The sequence below is a fragment of the Poecilia formosa genome, unplaced genomic scaffold, assembly GCF_000485575.1.
Source record: "Poecilia formosa unplaced genomic scaffold, Poecilia_formosa-5.1.2 Scaffold173, whole genome shotgun sequence".
In the NCBI taxonomy this organism is placed as follows: Eukaryota; Metazoa; Chordata; class Actinopteri; order Cyprinodontiformes; family Poeciliidae; genus Poecilia; species Poecilia formosa.
In genome coordinates this window covers 711,850-735,833 of record NW_006800112.1, presented here as the reverse complement: position 1 = coordinate 735,833, position 23,984 = coordinate 711,850, and the positions used below count along the sequence as shown (strand labels likewise).

General features: G+C 40.3%; 1 protein-coding gene across 2 annotated transcripts in view; it reads right to left on the bottom strand.

The window, feature by feature from the left end:
* The window catches only part of grid1b (glutamate receptor, ionotropic, delta 1b), a 473,055-nt gene that overhangs the window by 124,068 nt on the left and 325,003 nt on the right, over window positions 1–23,984 (bottom strand). For both annotated transcript variants that reach the window (XM_016678067.1, XM_007565215.2), the window contains exon 4: window positions 7,638–7,843. In XM_016678067.1, coding sequence (XP_016533553.1) covers window positions 7,638–7,843 — 206 coding nt within the window. The remainder of the gene's footprint in view (window positions 1–7,637; window positions 7,844–23,984) is intronic.

The following is a 23,984-nucleotide window of genomic DNA, read 5'->3' as shown; positions in this document are numbered from 1 at the left end:
ACACACACACACACACACACACACACACACACACATACACACACACACAGAGCTGTGGGTTTGTGAGGCACTGCCAATCATCACTGCTCAGCGGACTTGTGGGATCCTGTCAGTCAGGGCGTTTCCTGCAGTCAAAGCGAAACCTCCACTCCACTTCTCCGGTGGCTCTTCTTCTGACCTTCCTTCTATTTTTTTTTTTTAGGTCAAATAAAAGTCAAAAAGTTTGGAGAGAAAGAGGGGAGATGAGGACGGCAGAGGGAAGATGCTGAGCAAGATAATAGTGGAAAGCGATGCAGATCAGGTCACTGTTAAGCCCATCTGCAGGGAGTTTGACCGAAATGACACGGAAATTAATTATTCTGTAATTCACACTTAATGAAGAAAGTTCAGCAGCCAGACGGAGAGAGAGGCGAGGTGGAAATGAAATTGTGTGTGTTCAAAAAAGTTTTGTGCGACTTCATTGCAGGAACCACAATATTGGATCAAACGGATAATAGAGTTGGATGTGGAGACACACTGACATTTTGTTCTTTGTTAGTGGGGAGTCGCAGTGTACAAGCAGCAGCTTGGTGCATTCATTCACCTCCTGCAGCTGGCTGGACACCAATCCCTTTGACAGACATTCGAGTCTCCGAGTGCAATAGCTGTGCTTAATGTATCCGACTTCTGACACTTAACAAAAAGAAAACAAAACTAAACAAAACAAATCCAAATGGGCAGCTTTTCTAGACGAGAAAGGTAATAACATGTGACTGACGTATTACCGTGTTCGGTTGCGCCGCACTTTGCTTTAACGTTTAAAAGAAGAAAAAAAAAAAAAGCACAGTTAGATTACTGGGTTATAGTAATGATAATGTCATTTATGAACACTTTTTTTCATTTACCTCAAAGTTTTGGCTAACAAACAATGCAATTTGCCATTTGAAAATAGCAAATCGCTATGAACTGTAGATTTCAGTTTACTATGGCCAAAGTGAAGGCAGTGGTCAGAGGCCGTTCCTCAATAAACAAGTAAAAAGAAGAAGTTTGGTTATTGGGGCGTCATTATCTTGCTATCCAGCTGGTGAAAAATTGAAAACTCATAGCCAGGACAGCACACAGATTGTTCGCAATTAATCACATAGTCTGTTTCCGTCTCTATTTTATTTTATACCAAGGGTGGTCCAGACAGTTAAGAGCTTTGTCACATTATTATTTCTTAAGGCATAAAAAATGAAAAATTGTCCCACGAAAATTCTGATTTGTGAGAACCATCAATCTGAGCTGTCGCAAGTGTGAAGTTTGCATTTCCATGAAATAGGAGGATGGACAAGAGAGGAAACCCTGAAGAAAAAGAAAATGAACATTACAAAAGGAGTTTATAAAGGAGAGAAGAGGAGAGGGAAGTGTGGAGAGGGAAGGGAGATGGGAGAAAAACCCATCAAAGCCAGCCAGGAAATGTGGAATGAGATTATGACTGGAGTTTGGTACGGGAGGAAGCAGAGAGAGTCTGACGCCAGCGACTGAAGACAGAAATACTCTCGCCAACACGGTACAGTGTGAAGACAGCCGACCACGCGTGTGTCTGCGTGTGTTTGTGTCTGGTGTTAATTTCCCAGCGTGGATTCACACACACACGCACGCGCACACACACACACACACACACTTAATAATGATTCACACAGTCACTGACAGCTGACTGTGTTTCACGTAGAGGCGCCAACACAGAGACAAACAGGTGGAAGTGCCTAAACGCTTCACAAGCAGTTTTACTGGGTGAAAGAACAGGATGGACTCTAACCTGTAAATAATGACATGTTAATGCAAAGTTAGTACTTTTAATGGACTTTCAATACGGGTTTTAGAGCAACTTTGCATTAAAAGTGTCATTATTTACCGAATGACACTTCATGACAACAGTCGTAGACGTTCATGAAGACTCCATCATGTACATAACAGGTGTTATGTCATGTTTATGACAGTGACATGTCAGTCAAATAAAGTGTTACCAGAAAAAGAAATAAATAGTTGAAATACATGGATTTATATTAAATAAATCAATGTATTAAGAGGTTTGAGGTCTTGAGGATGTGTTTTTGTTTATAAAATATGTCAGGCTCCAGTAGCCTTTATTCAACAGTGAATGGACAGGAACTAAGAGAGAAAACGGAAAAACATGCAAAACAGAAGCAAAGTATTACCGAGTGCAACAAAGGCCTGCGCTCTTTTAAATAGTCGACAATAAACAATGACTCAGATGACTGCCTGCACACTAGATGCAGATTACTTTGTTTTGTGGTTTGGCTAATATCAACACTGCATCAACATGATCTCTGCTGAAAAGGGAACATATTTTAAGATGGTGTGTTTAATGACAAAATTGAAACGTATGAAAGTCGTCTCTGGAGTCTGAATGGCTCTGAGTTGAGAACAAATCAAGAATACATTTGTGTCGTCATGGTGATCAAGATAAAGTTTAGATCTATAACCTGACCTCGGTTGGATTTGTTTGGCCTAATCTAAACTCCAATGAAGACGCTGCAGGTAGCTACCAGTGTGTGTGCGTGTAGGTGTGTGTGTGAGTTTATGGGTGTGAAAACTTGCCAAAGCTTTTAACAGGTTTCCATGACATCACTAAGGAGAGGAACTTTCATTGAGCCTGATCTCACCCTCCCACGCCCGACATGTCCTGGTGCTAATGAATGTCTCAACTTGGAAACACAAACACACACACACACAGGCGCACACACACAAGTCGATTGTTTCTGTGATACAGCCTCCCACTCTGTGGTAGACACTTGCATTCAGGGCATTAACACTATTAGAGAAGGTGTATGTGCTAAGAGCATCTATATGCGCACACAGACTCAATGTTGGAAGTGTTGGGCAAAAGATTTTACTCGTCCTAAGTTGAAATGAAAAAGACTCCACCGACATTCATTCATTAAAATAAATGTACTTCAAAAAAGATCTCCAATTCACAAATGGTCTGCTTTGGGTTTGTGATATTTCTGATTCATGAAACAATTGTACCAACATGACAGCATCACCGAATAAACAACAAACCTAGTTGGTGCAGCATTAAATTGAGAGCAATGCAGTGTGACTGATGCTAATGTAAGAATTTTAGCTAATTATATAAACTAAAACTTGCCAATTTGCCAAGTGATGACCATTTGGCAAATTGGTGAACAGAGATAGAGTCAAAAGCAGTTCTTCCAAGACCAAGACCAACAGCAGCAAATTACTAAACCAAAACTATTTCTTGGTATCCAACTAATTATTGCCATCATTTTAATATTACTAATATTCAGATTATTAAATGCAGCTACACAGACCTGTGGAGCAGATGCCATATTGGCCTAAAGATTTTTTGTGTGTGGTTCAGTGCCTCTTGTTGCCTCTTCACCTGACTTCTAGAGACAGACAGCAGAAGAAGTGAACCATTATATCCTGATTTGCATGAAGACACAGGCGTAGAAGCAAAAAAATAAAATAAAATAAAATAATCTTCCATCTGAGGTGGAAGATGCAACATTTGAGTTGTGATAGGAAAGTAAGGATGGGTTTCTGAACCCTAAATGTCTCACACTGCTCAGCTGGAGGTTGCTCTTCCTCTTCCTTCCTGTCTTTAATCTGGACTTTTGTGTACTCGTGTGTTTGGGACATTTTGGTAAGATTAGTGTTACTGATGAGCTTGCATGTCAGCTAAAGCAAATACATTGAATTATCTAAGGCGAGAATGATTTCCATCTTTAATGCAGTAATTTATTTCCCACCAACAGCAACGCTGTAATGCTCTCCAGCATGAGTTTAAAAGTCTTTCTTTTCCATAATTGAAATATTACAAACAAAGGTTCCGTGTCATCTTGGGGTTTTAAAGCCCAAACCTGATCCACTTCGGGCCTAGCTTAGCGACAACACCTTTAACGAGGTGCTGACTGTTTCAAAGCAAATGGAGGGCAACACGAACATTTATTTGTGAGTTTCTTCATCTGGATGAGGCAGCCACCAGAGTTGTCCTTTGTTCTCTAGTGCAGTGTTGTTTAACAACCCTGTGATGGGAGTGGATTCCGAGAAATGGTGCAGCTGGACAAAAGTTAGAGAATGGTGACCAATCATTACGGTTGGAGTCTACTCGCTGGAAGTTTTAAAGTGAGTTTTGACAATGTCTTCTTGCTCAAATCACTTATCAACGAAGGAAACAAGCCCTGATTTCTGGGTCTCTGAGTGAACAAAGGGCATCTGGGGTTGCAGGAACACTTTACTGTTCCTTTGTACATCACAGTTGCTCAAATTACCTTCCCATAATGGACTGCATTATGGGAAGGTATGTTGGTTACCAGGCTTTTATACAACCTCAGAGGAGAGTCTTATTCTTGTTACTTTTTTCTTTCTTCGGGGGAAAAAAAAAGCAATGGGAGGCTCTTTTTTTTTTGAAGGATTCCTGCTTCCTGATTAGGTCCTCACCTGTGACCCTAATTCTTCTCTTCTGTAGAGTCAGGTCAGTGAAACTCTTCACACTTCCAAGCTGATCATTAAAAAACAAACAGTGCTGAGACAACTTTAGAAGAAACCCGTTATTTCTGAATGTACATTCAGAAATAACGGAAATAATTTCTGCAGCAGCACCTTTGTTCCTGTGATTATGCCTGGGAGTGACATATGTTCAAGTCCAAAATCAATATACATTTAGAAGTTGTGGAGAAAAAAACCAACAACTTAAAGGTTTGAAATAACCTAATTTAGCTATGGAAATAAAAAAAAATAAAAAAACACCATAAACTCTAAAATCGTACAGTTTTCATCATTTACTACATCTACAACCATGTTGCAGGGAAACTTCCTTTACATCATCATAGTCCTGACCCTGGTCCTGATCCAGCAGGCTTAAGAATCCTCTTTGGAAGCAAAAAAACTCTTAGTACTACTCTCTCACGTCATAGTTTAGTAGTTTTCCAATGACGCTTCATTTCTTTGAAGTTTGCTGATGAGCAAATCATTTCAGACATGTTGAGGTCTGGACTTTGACTGGATCTTTGCCTCAGACATCTCCTCCTACGACTGCTGTTTCTGCTACACATTTCCAAACCATCACTCTGTCTCCGCCATGCTGGATAGCGGGTGTGAGCTGTTGTTGCCGTTAGCTGTGACTGGTTGTCCTCCAGCATGGTCATGCACATAATAAGTCAGGTTCACTTTATAGACAGCAGACGTTGCTAAAGCAAAGTGCATCAGCCCTCAGCTAATCCTGGTAAAAGGAGTGTGTGGGCAATATCAACTCAATTCTTTATTTATTCTAAGCAAAAACTGCCATGGAGAATATAAGTTGGCTAAATGTAAAGTGGAAAACAAGGCAGCAGTGTAACATGGCATCCAACAGAGCACTTGTACAGGTACACCTGGATTTCAGCCTGTGTTTTGTTCATGCATTTATACAGATCATTCATATTTTAATAGAAATAAGCGCCTATCAACGTACAGGAGTTAAACATCTCCTCCTACAGTTTGCTCGCCCACAATGCAGTACTCTGAGACTCCTACAAAACAACGTAAATAATTAAAAGCCACACACTTCGGTTTGATCCACAGACAGAAGTTCCACTGAAAAATGAAACGGGTCATAAATGTTGAGCAAAACACAGCAGCTCATTTGCAAAAGCTTCTGGAAAGGTGTCTGTGGCAAAACCAGCTCCATCTGTCACTGCAGGTGGCCCCACACTCATACACACACACCAGCTCATGCACGCAAACAGGCACACCAACTGGGCAGGTGAACAAATGATTACTGATCCGAGATGTGCAAAGCAGAAAAAACATGGACGGATATGCTAGACAAACAGCAATTTTTCATGCACGCTCTCTTGATCTCCTTAAACACTCATTTATTCCCTGCTGAGAGTTTCTCTCCCCACTACAAGCACTCACTTTTGGTTTATTAATGTACCTTGTTGTGGATCTTGCACTCTTATTTCCCTCTTATAGATCTCTTCCATGTTTGTTCCTTTAAGATACCCTAAGTTTCTTTCTCAGGCTGCTCCCACTAAAAACTCATTGTTGCTTTTGTAAATGTCAGGACAAAAACAAAAAAAACCTAAAATATATATATAAATATTTCACTAAATGCATTACTATGAGTTAAAGTGAAAAAGTAACACTGCCTAGACATATTACAAATAGTGTTAGATTTTTATTTTTTTTGGGGGGAAAAAAAATTAATTCACAGAACCATTTATTTAATGATGTTCTCCATTTAAATTTTGGCAGTGTTAGTCCTACAGAGAAATCAGGTTTTGGCTCTTTTACCTAAAGAGAACCTGTTTGCTTCACATCTCTGTCACTTTACCTTTTAATCTCAGGTTTTCCATATTTCCTCCGCTACAGTTTATACCCTAAATACTTTATTTCATCACATCTTAATATTTTGTGTAATTATTGCATAAGAACATGATTTTGATCACAAAAAAAAGATATTACCAAAAACATGAAATGACTCAGAAACAAACACTTGCCTAATGTTGCAAGCAGTGTGTTCGATACAGAGAGCAAAGACGAGAATTACAATTTTTTTTTTTTTTTTTTTGTTAAGTTGTTTCATTTTCTGCATTCTCCATCATTTTGGGGACTTATTAATTGAACTGACAAGCGATCATTGTGTGCTAATGTACACAACTAGCAGGGGTCAGTTGGAGGAGCAGTGGTATTTGCATCATGTTCTTAGATTATTATAATATAATGAATGAAAAGATCATAAACAAATCTGCTGCAGAACAGCAGCAGTGTTAGAAAACGACAGCTCTTCTCTGTTCTGGTGCCCGTGTGGCTCTATTTTCCACTCACCCTTTTGTCTCTCCCTACTTAATGTTTAATGTTCGTTCCAGGAACAGGACGGATTGTTTCCGCCTGCAGACATGCATGCAGCACGTTTGACCGCTTGACGGAGGATTGCTGGTGCATCGCTGAGCGAAGATTGGAAGGGACGCTGCAAGCTGAGGGGGCGCTGCTTCGGAGATGTGACAGAAACTGATTAGCTCATGTGTGTTCACACTGTCCTGTCGTATCTGTTATGTTCCCACAAAACGCCGCAGAGCAACATTTTTGACACTTTTCCAATATAGCAAAACACCCAGGAAACACTCTCTGTGGATGCTGATTTAAAAAAAAACATCAAATCGCAACTCCTCCATAGATCACTCGCACCAGCAAAGTGGGTTTCATCATCTTGCGATGTCATTCATCATGTGGGTACGGATGAATGTTTTCACCGTTCAGCTCAAAATGCTGTGAAATATTTGTTTTTGACATATTTATCTCGGTTCAATTCATAAGAAATGTAATAAATCTTCCTTTTGTTTGTTTCTGATCAGTTCTATTTATGTCGACGCGCAAAAAAGTATTGTTGTTTTCCACTTTGCATGCGGACGCTGTCAAACGCACACAAGAATACAAGGCTGCACGATCCAACTTCGCGAACTCTTTGCTGTCAACGCGCTAGCATAACAGGAAGTACCGGAAACACTCTGTCCACTCACACGGTCGTTTAAATCCATGCAAACGTGGAGGAAAATGGAGACGGACGTGTTTGTAGCGTGAGCAACCATCAACTTGTCCTCAAGAACACAGCGTCCTTTTAAAGGAAAGAAAAGTGGAAGACCAACCTGCTGGATGAACGTGTGCGCCCCCTGTGGGCTGAGCAGAAGGATGGCTCTGCGTAACGTGTCCCGGTACCGATTCAGCTCCTCCGTCCTCATGGTGGTGAACAGGTTGGTGAAGACTTTGCTGATGTTCCTGTCCACCCGCTGCAACGCAACGTCAACGCCCTGACGGGACGTCTGATCAAGGAAGCCCTGCAGGCCGCGGATATCTGGGGAGACGACAAAGAGTCGAGCAAATGAGAACGTCTTTAGAAGTGTCAACAAACGGCACAAAGAGAGAATAAAGGCATTAAGCAGCTTTTCTTTCTTTGGTTTTTTTTTTTTTTTAACAATTATAAACGCTCCTCTGCACACATTCATCCTGACCCCAAACACAAACTTTGCAGATAACATTTTACGGTGAAATATGAGGTGTAAAAAAAAAAAAAAAAAAGATCAATATCAATATCAAAAACTTATGAGCCCAGAAGTGAGTCAGAAAGCTGTTCATATCTCAAGACAATCTTTACATTCACATTTTAAAACTTAATATGGGTGTATGGCACTTTTTAAAGGTCTTGGCCTTGTCATAAAAACAATATCCTGTATACACACATAACTGAATATAAAAACATGTATTGAGTGCAACGCGGACCGCTGCCAAAAGCCATCATGATCTTCAATAAGTCTTTGTGAAGAATCGAAAAGAATGAGTTACAACAACTTTTGATTTCCCTGTGGGATCAATAAAGTATTTTTGAACTGACTTTGAATTTGAATAGGATTTCTGTGGCAAAGCTTGGAATAGCCAACCCAACATGAAGATGACCAGCATCTCTCAAACGGCATTTCTTCAAACCCAGCCTCAGACATTAGCCATCAACCGTTGAAATGGTGACAACCGACCACGATCCATGCGACAGCAGTTTTATGAATTAGCAGCATTTACTGAAGTGACTGTGACTCATTAAACCGGCCCACAGACGGCGAGAAAACAGAGGACTCGAAGAAAAACCGATTCGTACAAAGGTGGCTCTTGTTTTTGTAGCTATTGAAGGTGACTGAACCTCTGAGAAAGCATTGGCTCAATCTCTGCACCATCTGCGTCCCAACATGACAGCATCGCTTCTTCTTCTTTTTGTTTTGTTTTTTTTATTTGAGGCATCTTTCAAACTCTTTCTCAGATGCGTTTCTTTCTCTTTCTGCTCAGAAAATGGCAGCTGAGCTGGTTTCTGTACCGTTGGAGAAGCTGACAGGTTGTTTGGCCTGAATATCTCTCACTTTTTGTAGCCTCCCTCCATCTTTCTTAGTCTATTAGCACTGACAGCCAGCTTGTTCTGAGCGCCCACCGCCGCACTATACTCCTGAAAACCTTTTTTTTTTTCTTTTTTTCAGCTGGGCCATTTCATCTACTCTGCTCTCCCACCCGCCTCCCCCTGCGCCACATCTCCGGCCCGACAATAACCACCATTTCTGTTCTCCCTTAAATTTTCTTTCCATCGATCCAACTGTCACTCAAAGCATGCCTCCCACTCCTTCCCAGAAAATCGGCAGGGACGTTTACTCCCGGAGAACAAACGAGAAACTGTTTTATGAAATTTGAAAGTCAGCCCTCTGACTCACCCTTCCCCGCTGATTACAAAGGCAATACCTGAAGGCAGGCCCCGTGGAAAGCAATATTTTATCTAACTTTAGAACTTTTTATATCTCTTATCCAATAAGCGGTTCAACATTCTATAAAAAAAAACAACAACTTTGCCCTCTTATGAGAGGAAATAACCCAAAAGAAGGCATAACATTTTCCCACTCCTTCAAAATTACGTTTTCCTGAACTCGGCGGCGACACGTTGAAAGGTGCAGCTCAGTGGAATCGGCTAGGTGGCGTTTGCATCCACAGCCTAAATCAACATATTGCAACTAATTCAGCACTCAGAGTTTCTGTCTTCACTTCCCAAAAAAAACCACAAAAAAAAAAAAAAAAAAATTAATAGTTTTTTTTTTTTTTTTTCCACCACTTTGAAATGACCTGGAGGTATTTCAATGCTGCAAAAAAAAAAAAAAAAAAAAAAAAACATTTCTGCTGAAAAGAGAAAGGAAAAAAAAAAAAAAAAAAAACTAAATCTGCCCTTTTCTTGAGCTCAAGCACTGGAACACCACAAGTGGAAGCAATTTAAAGAGCTGCTGCTCGCCAGCCACAGTTCAATTTCTCCTCAGCCACTTTGAGCAAGGCACAGTGGGAGGGGGGGGGGGGGGGGGGGGGGGGGGGGGTTGACGTGCTGCTCTCTCAGCAGAAATGCCAACACTTATCTCTGCTCATCGGCGTCACGCTGACCTCTCCCCACTGAAGACCCGGAGCAGGTGAACCTTCGGCCAAGAGATTCAATTTGGATTCACACGACACGACTGTTGTCTTTCACGTACAGTGCAAATACCTTAAAGGCCAGCGATGCCTAATATTTGCATCATGTCCGGATGCAGCAAACATTGCTGATATTTGCAAGCCCTGCAGAAGGAATCGATAAATTTTTCAGCATGAATTTTTATTAGGTGGGAATCCTTGCCAGCTGAGGTTGGCAGGCCCTCAGGCTTCAAGAGACAAGAAGAAGAAAAAAAAAAAAAAAAATCTTGGAAATATTATGTCTACAACCAAAGCTTGTTAAGTCTTCCCTGAAATTATTTCATCAAATAAATATTCACAGAAGAGACTAAGTAGCGTTTTTTTGTTGTTGTTTTCTGATCACACCAAATTTTAATTGCTAAAATTCTAACGACTATCCTCGCAACCTTATGTAACATGACAAATAAGCAGCTGTTTGTGTTTATCTGGCACAAAATCAGATGAAATCAATGGCTGCCTGGACAGAGACTAAAATTACACACACAATCATGAAACTCCAAGGGTGAAAACAACCTTAACTTGTTTGTTTGCTGCAACATGGGTTTGCTGCAGACGGAACATCCAGAAATGTACTCCTTTTCAGCTTATTTTTTTTCTACACGCAAATTATTTAAATGGACTTTTTGATGCAGAAACTGAAAATGCTTGGGATGAAACATTTCTCAGTTGGGAAAAAAAATCTATCTTTATATATCTATAAAAAAAAACAACCACAAAATCAATCAAGACCATTATTATTTCATTTCTAGGAAACCAACATATATTTATTGATATTTTAACAGTTTAATGGGTTCCATCAATAGATTCTGGCACAACCTGGCACAACTTTAAGAACATTCAGATTTTTGATATGATCCAAAATGAAAAATGAGTTTGACACCTCTGCATTTATGGCCTAAATGCATCATATCAGAATCTGCTGGATAAGAGTAGCTATTTTTCCTTTTCTAATAAATGCTTGGTTGAGGTTTTTATTTAAAAAAAACAACAAAACAAAACAACAAAACAAAACAAAAAACAGCCGGTTACATCAAGAGCAGCAATGGCAGCAATCCCTTTTACTGTGATGCCAAATATATTAAGATCTGCAGTGGAATGTGTCTGCTTGCTCATAGATCAACAGACTGTGGGGGGAGATCTCGTTAATTAACTGTACGGACGTGAAAATACTGGAAGGAACAAAGTGAGGGCAGAGAGAGATGAGACAACAGAAGAAACACAGAGAATGAAAGGATGAAAAGGAGTGGTGGGTGTATTAGGAGGGATAATTGAGCCTCCTTATCCTCACAGGCGATGACAGGTGTGACATTTTAGCTTTGGAAAGCCTCTCTGTATTGGATATCCATGGAACACACACAGGAAATCATTTCTCCGTCTGCTGCAGCCACTTCTGCAGTACCTGTGAAGGCTTATTTTAAAATGAAACTTCTCTTGACTTCAGTTTATTTCCAACCCTCATCTACTATAAAAATGCGGGGAGCTTTTCCCCTGTAGTGGTTCCACTGCTTAACCAGAACTGGAGCTACACACAGTTTTCACCTGGTTTAAAGTTAAACGCTGTGGTTTTCCACATCCGGAGAGCGAGCTTGGTGTCATGTTTCACCACCTAAAGTTTCTCACTGGTGACTTTATGTTAGGCAGACACTGCCAATAACACTACGGTGTTCAAACTGAGTCCTATAGGGAGGTTATCCTGTTTTAGATGTTCGTCTGGTTCAGCAAACTGAATGATATATAATCTGTGGTAGAGTCAGCCAATTTAATAATTTTGTAACAGAAATCTGTGTTTTTGACTGATCAGTGGTGACCAGTAAAAGAGCTGCTTGTAGAGATTTACTTATTTAAGAAATATGCAATTTCATAAATTATTATTGTGATTATTTTCAGCATCAGAAACCAGAAGTCAACACATTATGCAGGTCACACTGACCTACTTAAACTCTGTGAAGGGTCAATATTAAAATACTAAACACACACACGCAATCACAGGAAGGTTTGGGGGGGGAAACATGAAAATGTAGGGCTGTTTTACATACTAACAACAAAGGAAAGAATGGAAAAAAATGATGAGTAAACCTTGTCATCAATTATTCCATGCATCATTCCCTTTTTATTGTACATAATTTAACTTACTGACTCATTTCCTTCAACTTCTTTGTAAGTGTGGATTAGTCATGTTGGTAGAAATATTTGGTGTGAATGTCGTTTCAACAGCTGCATTAAAAATACTATTTTTTTTTTTACCAGAAGAACACTGGCGGTGTTCAATACTTGCTTTATCCCGACTGTAACTAGTGTTTTATGGATAATTTATCTCCAGGGGTAACCTTTGGAACATCTAGCTGCTTGTTTCCAAATCATTAGCATTCTTCACCATGAAAAATAGATTCTCCCACATTTTCTCTCTTAACAAAAAAAACAAAAAAAAAAAGGTGGTAATAAAACAGCATTCCTGCAACCACTGGGTTTATTATTATTTACCTTCACAGAGATATATTTCTTCATTGCTGTTATCCACCTCTGCTTTCCACAGAGGAAACTATTCCCTCTTGCCAATAAGGCAACATTCCAACATAAAAACTCTTCCATAAGAAGCTGCGGGATTACAGGATATAATGGTGTAGAGATGTTGGTACAGATTCATGATTTGCTTGGATTCAGCTCAGAGAAGTGATTTTTTTTTTTTCTCTGACAGTGACATTTTCAATCTACAGTTGGCCAACTCTGCATTAAAGTTGATATTATGGTTTGTAGCTTTGGGGGCCTATAAACTCACTCCTCTAACACACACACACACACACACACAAACAAAATGAGTGATGCGATGATGTGCTGGATAATTCATTCAGTCTCCATGTGCCTCTCACATACATGCAGCTTGTCTCAGCGTGTTATCCTCAGAATCTCAACATTCATGCAGACGAACCCGCACATCAACAAGTCTCTCGCTAACCAGGATGATGTATAATTTAACTGCCAGGGTGCTGCTGCGTGATCGGAATGCGATGCCGACGCGTGGAGCATGTGAAATGCTAATGCGGGCCTCACCAACGCCCCTCGCTGCTCGGCTCCCGCTCCCCTGCCAAGGTGCTATGTAAATGAAGCCAATCAAAGAGCGGGCACGCACTATTACGGGCGCCGCCGCGAAGCTATCAGCCCGCCGTGTGAAGAGGCCGGGATGAGGGCGGCTCCCGGAACCCGGAGTGGAAACGAAAGACGGACTTTGCTCACGTTCCACATGTTGATGCTTAAGAGCTCTCATGTTTTATTAAGAAGATCCGTGAGAGCAGAGCCGTCAGTCCAGCCCGATTCTTTTTACATCCATAAACAGTGTGAGGGCAGAGCTATATGAATTAAATATGCCCGCTTCATTATTCATACTAAACAATTTATTCAGATGATATTAGTCCTTATGACGAGAACATGATGTGCACGCGGTCCTAATTACCAAAAAGCCGAAACGCGTCGTTGTTGAGACACGCAGCCCCTTCCTGCTGGTCAATTACAGTTTAGGCTGATGAAACCGAGACCATTACTTCATCTGACTCACGAGGCTTATCGTAATGCTGCTGGTGTACAGTTATATTGATGCTCTATTTAGGAGTTCAGGTCTTCAGGTCTTTATTGCTGCTGATAAAAATTCTTTCACCGGCGGCAGCAGAAAGACAAACGTGACTCCCATTCTGCCTCTCTATGCATTGCCTTCCAAAGTTTCTTTCCACAGTTTATCACATCAGATCCTCAAAGTTCAACAGTTTTTCTTCAGGTTTTATGCGATGTACCAACACAACAAAAAGCATAATTGTGAAGTAAAACGTCAAGTTATACATTTTTTAAAATGAAGGCGATCTTAGAAAATTCTGGCCATTTGTGTTTAGCTCCCCAGGTGCTTGGCTTTCAAATCTTAAAATCTTCTAACAGGTTTTCTTCCAGGACTCTCCTGTGTTCAGCTTCATTTGGCTTCCCATAATCTCAACCAAGCTCCCTGTCTTTGATTAAGAAAACCATCCCCACAGCATAACGATGCCACCACCATGTTACTTACATCTGTGGAATGATGATGTGCAGTGTTATGGATTGTCCAAACCCCACTCTACAGGAAAAGCAAATGGTTGAATTTTGTTCTCGTCTGACCAGAGTTCCTTCTTCCACATGGCTTACTGTAAACTACTATTAACTACAACTAATAGTCTTTCTCCAGTAGAAAGACTATCCCTCCAAAGCTGTGGATCCCTGTTGCTCCTCCAGAGTTACCACGGGTCAACTTGATCGCTTCTCCGTTTAAAGCTCTCCCCTCCTGGCTTGCCAGTTTAGGCTTTCGGCCATATCTTACGTTTACAGTGGAGCCAAACAGCTCGGAGATATTCAAAGATTGGGACGTTTATTTTATAACCCAACCCTGCCAAGTCGTATTTTGTTTCCTCTAAAATCCCTGAATTAAACTGTATCTTGAAGAGACGTGCATCATTTTTATAGTTTGTTTCTGTTCATGTGTCTAAGCTGAATTGGACTGTTGGCAGTGGATTGAAATAAATATTCTTTTGGCGACGGGCAACCGAAGTATTGGCATGTCGCAGCCAAGATTATCTAATCATAAAAGAGACCCGAGCTTTAAAAAGGACGACTGAAGTGCTGGTTAGAAAAACTACATGCTGGCTCCCAATTCACACGTAGATGCATTTCAGAAATTATAGTTAAAAATTGCTTTAAATGTCTAATTGCCGTTTTTCCTGAAGCTTAAGATTGGCTCAGGATGGACGTCAACACTTTCCCATCATAGCACATTTCATTTCTTTGATGGAGTTTTGGTGATTATGCTGAGTGCAAATGACTGTCTTCACAAAGACAGCTTGGGTTTTTATGTTACCATGACAACTGTAAATTATCGTAGGTTTTTTTATTTACTGGTGCGGTTGGTCAAAAATAACCTGTTAAAAGAAAATTGGACAAGTTTAATTTAAAAAAAAAAAAAAAACTTTTCTTTTTAAAGAAGTTTGTAGAATGTCTACAAACTTCTGCTTAATGAACGATCAACTTTACACTAGAAAGACAAACAAACATTCAGGTAAGGCAGATGTGTGTTGATCTTTAAAAGCCAGGAAAAAGCTCCTTGATTAAACTTACCTGTAGCTACAGATTGAGCAGCAAATTAAAAGGATATAAAGAAAACAAACCACAAAAACCAAGACAAGACACGTAGAGTGGAACACGCCAAATTCGGCTGGGACTTTACCTGGAACTATGCTTTCGTCAGATGAGAGCAAAATTGAGATTTTCAGCAACAAACACTCCACCGAGTTTGCTGTGAAACAAGGGACAAATATGTGGAAAACCGCCTCTGATAATTATGGTGGAGAAACCTGAGAACGTGTTTTCATTGGGTTATTTAACGAATACAACAAGAAAGTATAACATCCTTCAGTACAGCATAGTACAATTTAGCATAGAAAAATATTAAGTAACAGATTTGTTTTGTTTTTTAAGTTGAATAAATGTAGTAAAGGTAAATCTAGGCACAATCCGTTTTTCAAGTACATCCATTTATTTTCCGTCTCTTTTGTTCCCGTGTGCACAAGCTGTCACGCTCCTGACACCTGCTCTGTCGACGCTGGAAGTTGTAACCTAAGAGGAGAACGCCGCTGTAATTGCTCGCAGCAGATGAAGAGCAGTGCCCTTTTCAAACTACGCTCATAACAGACAGAGCTGCCAGGCTCGACTTGTTTCCACATTGTTGTTATGCGACTCTGCTGTGTAGTTCGACTTTCTCAGCTATTTAATTTATACAAAAGACGCTCTCTCCTGCTGAGCTCGTACATGTCAGGGACTTTACCTGCAGGCCGAAAGGAACATTTTGCAGAGGGATTTCGCTCCACCTCCGTATCCCTCAGTGATTGCATTGTTAGTCGTTGTGCAAAAGAAGAGATTGCATGACACGTCGAGGCTCCGACACAACCGATGTGGTCTTTAAATGTAGAAGGTGCACATAATGAACCAATATCCTTGATTTAGAAAGTGCTGAAAACACAAATGTCTGTAGCCAGAATGGAAGAAGATGAAGTTCGGTGCACACAGTAAAACATGAGAAACTCATTACAAAGCAATGCAGTGCGTTTATTTGCTGTAACTGAAGCAAATCTAATAAAAACCCACAGGAATCATGTTTGTGTTATGCTACATAAAAAAAAAAGAAAAAAAAAATCCTGAGCTGTTCGCTACAGTAACAAGAACTTGTTCACTGCCTTTGATTGTCCCCAGGGGTTCGCACCATCTAAAATGAGAAAAACCATTTAGTTTGAGAAAATAAGTTTTGATGAAAGTCTGCAAAATGCCGTGAAACTGAGTAAAACTATCGTCTTCTTTATATTGTCTGAATGCCTTTTTTTAGCTTCAGTTTCGATTATAAATTCTCACAGAGAAAAGCTAATTATGACGATTTGCTTAAACAGGAAACACAGATTTCCCTCTATGGAACTACCAATGAGTGTTATAGTGAACTACCACCACTAAAATGACTAAAAAGAAACATCCGGAATAATCTGCTACTGCCCATCAATCAGGAGGGGCTACAGGGCCACTTACACACAATATGAAGTCCATCATTGCACAACGAGAAAGAGGACAAGAGTTAAGAGAACTGGCAAAGTTCCCAGTGGTGAACATCCCAGCAAACTCACATCAAGGTCAGAGAATGCGACGTTTGAAGAAGTTGCAATAAATCCAAACAATTTCTTATGTTTATTTAAAATGAGTTGTGTTTCTACAGATCAGAAAACTAGTTGTTTTTTTTTTGTTTGGTTTTGTTTTTAATCAAGGTAAATTAGAAGCAGCTGTACACTGCTGGTCAGCCAGCTCATTTCTCAACACAAATAACAGAATGTAATGGAGTGCAAACTAAAGGAGTACCCCTATTCCTCTTATTAGCCATTTTAAGACACATTGGCGAGCTGTGACTTTTCCAGCTGACTAATTAACCAGGTATATATAGTGTTAATATTATGGTACTCTATAAAGACTGGACAGTCAAAGAGACAGAATACTGTAGGTGTTGTACAGTTTAGCAGTGAGAAAGCTTAAATAAGAAACCAATGAAATAAGTGAGTGATTTTTGCCACCAACATGCCGGAACTCATGTTGTTTTCTATACTACGTCAAAGAAAGAAAAATCTTCCCCACAAAGCAGTGTTTATCAGAGACTACATCCAGACTTTGAGGCCTGCCTACAACCAGTCCTGTTCAAGCCAGAGTGACCAACACAACTTCATTGGCTGACTTGCAACAAGGGCTGGTGGAAGGATGCCATTTATTGACAAGGATTGCTTCTTACAGCAAAGAGATAAAGGATCAAACACAAATGTCTTTACCTCTAATGCTACGCTTGAATAACACTAATTCACAGCGACTGTCATCTCAGAGCCCTTCACAAGACAACAGGGTCCAATGTGCATTCAACTACGTCCAGTCAAATTCAGTCTATATTAAGTTCCAATCAATTCAATTTATTAAAACGTAGTGACACAGTAGGATTCAGATGCAGCTACAGCCCAGTTATGTCAAACTCAACACGTGAAATGGCAATCCAAAAGTACTGTAGCTAATAATTAGCATTACTGCATTTTTTTTCTATTCAGTTGTTGCTTCTCTGCTACCTCGTAGCAGCACAGACTATCCTATATTGTCGTTTAAAATCATTGAACATTTTGGTTTTACAATGGGAAACTGCAATACTTTTACTGAAGAAACATTGTGGGAATGTCAAGTCCGCCTAACCTGTAACAGTAGCAAAAAAACAACAAAAGAAACTGAGTTATAAAACCTCATAAAAGAAAAGCCACCACGATTTTGACTCTGTGAAATTCTGTGCTCCTTTTCTCTAATCCTAAGAGTTGTTTGTCTACCTTTCAGACTTATCTTCTTCCCTGCATAACGAAAGAACTCACGGCCACCCGAAGCTGCTTGCCAGACAGTTGGATTTAAGTTCATGTACCTGAGCATCACTCGGCTTTTTGTTTCAGCTCCCAGAACTATCTGCGGACTCACCGATTGTCGATAAAGCCTCGAGTTTGCTCGGCAGATAAAAGCAGGAGGAGATGGGGGGGTCGACTGCGACTTTCGTGCATTTGTGCAGAGAAGCGAACGCACTCACTTCTTAAAAAAAAACCCCCCAAAAAAACAAAAAAACAGAAAACACTGCCGCCCTTTACAGCAGAGCAGCCACAGAGGGCAAAACCTGACGTGCGGAGGCGGAGGAGACGCCGTGAGTGCCGACATTAAACACGGAAGGATTGAAATCACGGTAGATATAACCTTTAAAGGAAAGGAGAGATGTGACAGAGGAGAGAGGGAAACATCACAACAAAGCAGAATGAGAATTGATCCATAAAAATACTAAGAGGCAAACCCTTTCGCCATGACCTCAACACAGATTTTCACTCTGAACGATGACTCCGTTTGTTGTTTGATATTCAAAAATGAAAATTTTCAAACAGACGTAAACGCTACAACGAAGAAATATAAAATACAGCGACTTCAACTATAGGCGTACAATGCCTTGCATTTTGTGACACTAAAATATGTTTGCAACAAAGAGGTCCTCAGTCGATAAATCTTGAGCTAGCGTTAAGAGCAATGATCACAAACGCAGGCCACATACTTCAGATTATTTGGAGAGCACTGTAGGGATGTGAATACTTTTCCCAGGTTCCACATGAAGGAGATATCCAGATTTGGATTATATCATTTCAATCACATTTTTTTGTTTGAGAGGTTTGTGTTACTACAAACAAAGCAAGTGGGAGTTACTGTGTTTTCTTTTCACTTAAGGAAAAAAAAAAGACACAACTCTGTCCTCATTAGGACTTTAACTTCAGATCTATAACAGACAGGCTTAATATTTATATTGTGAGGGAAGTGGAGCTGCTCATGATGCTGCTGTGGATTATGAAGGAAGGTTGATAATGTCTAATATTTCTTGCTCACCTTGTTTCTTCCCCACACATCCAAAATTAACCACTGGATGAAAAAGAAAGATATATATATATATATATAAAAAAAAAAGAATCAATAAAAACAAAGCAAGACCGGCACTTTAAAAAGAAAAGAAAAAATCCCAGTCATTTTCATTCCAGTTCAAAACATTGTTACTTTTTAAAGTCAAACCCGCGGCTCTCGATCGATCTGTTTGTTGGCTCCCAGAAACTAGAAAGCTGAAATAAGACGGGGAAGGGATTAAAATAAGCAGCGAGGAAGAGACGCGGAGGGCGACGTCTCGCTAACGAACACTCGGATGCTCCGGAGGTGCAGTTTACGAATGCTTTTGTGTTTGTGTTCCAGTGCTAATGGAAAAAAAATAAAGCCGAAGCCTGAGCAGGTGCGGAGACAAACAATTAAACGGCAGCGGCATGACGCACAACGCGAGCCGCGCTGCATCTCATTCATCAGGACGAAACCCATTTCGCCTCGCAGCAGCAGCTCCCGAAACTTCACGAACTCTGGGTCAAAAAGATTCAGAACCCGTTTCTTTCCAGTCAGTTCAGTCACCGCCGTGCACCTGCGCTCCTCGCCTCTGATACACTGTACTTACTGTTACGCATCCTGAGTGTTTCCTTTGATTAAAGACAGCATAAAATTTGGCTTTTTTTCCTTCAGACTAAATCAACACATCTAATCTCTGCATCAAAAACACACACGCACACACACACACGCACGCACAAAAAAAAGGCTTTGAATGTCTGACTGAAGAGGATGGATTCCCAAGCCTTGTTCTTACAGTAGAATAGAGTACGTGATCCACCGTGGAAGAAAATCATTGAGCCCAATTGAAATAATGTTCCTCAGGAAAGAATGAGAAGATTCTTGCATTTTTCTCCCCTTTCAGTTCGGATTATAATGAAATCACTCAGAAAACCTGGAGGAAGAAGAAGAAGAACAGTTATGATCTCCAGTCCCTCAGACGGTACCGCTTTAAGAATTACCTTCCTTTAACAGCCGACTGAACCACATGGCTACTTGAGTAAACAATTGTCAAATTCTGTTTGGTCAGCAAGCTGGCTGCAGCAAACTAGAGTACTTTTTTTTGGTCATGATTTAAAGGACTAAAATTCTCCTGCACATCTTATGTTTCGGGGAGTTTGCTCCAGAGTGGAGGAGCATGCATACTTGACAAGCAACTCAGAGTTGTATTTTGAACCTGGACCGGCCAGTGCATTAATAGACCAGCATTTTAAAATCTAAATTCTAAAATGTTGGTTTTTAAATCTATTCTTTGATGATCGATGGTGAGACCCAACCCAAATTTTAGCTCCTTCTAACCAAGATCTCGTTCTTTTAAGTTACGATCCACATCCTGTGAGCATGGATGAGGGCTGGGACATGGATAGACCAGTAAACAACAGTTTGTTGGTTTTTTCTTGTTGGTTTTTTTCTGGCTCAGTAGTCTATGAGAAGACAGATCAGTGCCGCCCTTACATTATTGAACACTCATCTTCTGCTCTATTCTGTAATCTGCTGTGAATAAAGAGGCAGCAAATCGTATCCGCATGTAATTAAAGTCAAAGCAAAACTGTTTTTAATGCCTGAATCACTTAATGGCTTTGCATCCTCAATGACAAAGTAGCTTCAAGAATTGGCGGAATACATTAGGAACAAAACAGATATTAGATACAAAGTTTGACCTAAATACCACCTGCAATTACACAATTCAAAGATGAACGTTCTCCAAATTAAGAGTTGTGGGTTTTCGTTAAGTAGGAAATACTAACCAAATTCGGTAACGTCGCATTTACACATTTTCTACTTTATTTCGCCACCAGTTTGCGTTTCTGCCCATCATTTCTCATCTCTCCTCAAATTTCAGCTTGATGAGTCAAACAGGCAGGTGAGCAGCCGGATCTCTAACCAGGTCGGAATAGCCCGGTTGGGATGGAGGGATGCCGTGTCCACGGACAGACCATTACACCCATCAATCAGCCGGTCAGCTGAAGTGCTCACCCAGGACAGAACACGGGGTTGTGGAGGAGGGGAGGAAGGGTGGAGGGGGAGAGATAGAGACAGATTTAAGAGGCCTCTGCTGGGAAATTCATCACTCCTGGCAGAGTCCTCCATCAGAGACAAGGAGGGAAAAAAAAATATTCTGCAATCACTTTGAATGCTGATGCCTCATCCTTACACGGTGGCAAAATGAGTTCTCAGTATCAAACTGCTCTCAGCAGCCAGGAAAGTCAGGAACTCAATTTTTGCTTTGATCTATAATTGCATATATTAAACCGACACATTAGTTATCAATAAAAAGCTAAACCAAACATGAGATCACACCTTATGTCAAAAGCTTGCAAGCTAGTTAAGGACAGTCGGTGAGCTTTTTTCTGCTTCACATGTGAACTCTCTCACATTTTGTATAATATACCAAAAGTACCCGAATAACATAGGTGGTCTTTTTAAGTTGCAAAATCGTCAGATGCACTCTGGGTTTCATGTGCTGCTCCTGCACGACCCCCTGCTGTCGCCGCCGCTAGCCTCTTCCTCCATCTATTCGTTTTAGCTTCCCATCAGTCATTTTACCTCAGATGGCTTCTCAAACTACAATCCGTCTGTCTATTTCTGTCGCTGGTCATCATGTTTCCAGGCCATCTTGGACTCCAACAGTGACTTATAGTCTTCAGGTGAGCGCAGTAGCTCAGTTACTGTAACTCTGAAAAGGATGCCTCGCGTTCAGGTTCACCTCCCAGTTCACTCAGACGAAAGACGATCCAAATGTCCTTTGTATGAATACAGCACATACAACTGATACACAAATAGGTATGATAAACATTTTTTGTGACATCGGGGATCATTGTAATCAAATCCATTATTCACGTATTCCAAATCGAGCCCAATGAAGATCTGAGCCACAGGTCATTTACACCTCAAAACCACTAGAGGGAGACAAAATGCTTGCAACTCGATCTTTGGTGTACACTATGCATTAACACTGTGGTTTCCAACGCCGGTCGTCAGCAGAATACTTTAGTCAGCTATGAGACATGGTTTAGATAAAACTACAGCCAGGAGTGATGATTTGGAAGGATTATGATTTTAATTCTTTTGCACCTTTCCTCCTACTCCTCAGCCAGTGAACAAACCTGGTTAACTGTGCACTCATGGTTTTCTCATTTAAGGCAAGCACAAGGGATATTGGCTTAGATTAAGTTTCCATTGATGGTTAGATCCTATAACTCAAAACCTGCTTAGAAGTCCTTGAATTTCCAATCAGATGGTACAAAACCTAGTACAGGTCTCTTTTTCCATTTGTTTTCTGTGTTTTGTAGAATGTTTTGTTAAGGGGTCATTATGGTTTCAAAATGTGACAAAATTATCATTAAATTAACAATTTGGAGAACACACACATAGAATTTACTTGTAATGCCTGTGGTATGGCAATATGTTTGCAAAACTAATAGATTTCTTTACTTTCTCTTGTATGGAGATCTATGTTAATCAATGCCTTGCTATCCACCCCTATGCACCTTTGTTCATCATGGATGGCTGCAAACCAGTGACAACATCATGCTGTTCTCCAAGATGTCAAAATCTCTGACATTTCTCCAGAGGCGCCCATGCCGCCGGGCCTGCCTTTGTGGCACTTGTTGGTGGAGAGTCACTTGGTCTGATTTTTTTTCTGCACCTCTAGTACTTTGGTGCCTTCATGGTGTCATATATGTTGTGGCTTGGGCCACGTGGCCAGTATCCGAGGCCCACACAGAGCAGGACTTGTGCAATGTCAATTAGGCTTCTTGTATTTCAGGGGATAGCGATACACCATGACATGTTGAGCAGCAAGGCCATGAAGTGATGAGATCATAACCTAGATGGCCAATTAAAGATGTACTAAACAATTACGTGTGATTTGTCTGATGTCAGGGAATGGACATGATCAGTGTTATCACAAGTCCAACCACAAATAGGACAGAGTAGCCATGCTTCTCTCATTTCTTCAAGGTGGAATTAACTGAACTTCACCTCATTTGTATTTACTCAGATAGTCTGCCATTGACATGTGATGGTTTGGAGGTACTTAAGAGTGACAAAAATATTTTACAGCATTTTATGTTTCTTCTGCAGAGATCAGAGAATGTATAGATGCCACAAAGTGTAACCCGAGCTGCATTTTCAGGGAGCCAAGCGGTTCATCTGTTTCACCTTTTGTTTTTCTTCTTCTTCTTCATCTTAAAGTGACACAGAATCTGAAGAGTCACAAATCGCATTCAACAACAACTTTAAAATACAGGTTTAAAATTGGCTTCTGAAAAGGTTGTCAGAGTTCAGCGTAATAATGGACCTGTGGCCCCAAAATACTGTATTTCACTTTAAACCCAGTCATCACTACGCCTTCGATTTTCTTTCCACGCTCAAAGGAGAAAAAAAAAAAAAAAAGCTGAGAAACGCACAATTTCTGATTAGACTTTTTGTCAAATGGTACCGACAACTTTCTACACTGTGGCACAAGCATAATGATAAAACATAAAATAATAATGATAATAAAAAAACTTTTAATTGAATAATAAGTTCATGATGGACGTTAGCAGTTTCATAGACAGACATGCACATAGTGCTGATTGCAAAAAAAAAAAAAAGTGTGATTTAAAAACTTTTTTGTTTGTGAACAACTAGAGATGTGCCGATCAGGTTTTTTCCTGTCAATTCCGATCACCCATGAGGGCCGATCACAGCTGATCACCGATACCGATCACATAATTATTATTTTTTAATCATAAGCACTACCGGTTACATTATGTGGAAAAGGAGTAATACTATCTTTAACAGACTGAAAACACATGAAGGCTCTGAAGAGGCTAAATAATGCAAAGAGTCAAAATAAAACCTCTCAACATTGCCAAAAAATTAAAGTATAAAACTTAACATTCAAAGGCAAAAACAGGTTCCATTAAAATAAACAATCCAGAGTTACTGAATGAAAACTTCCTGTTAGCATGGCGGCT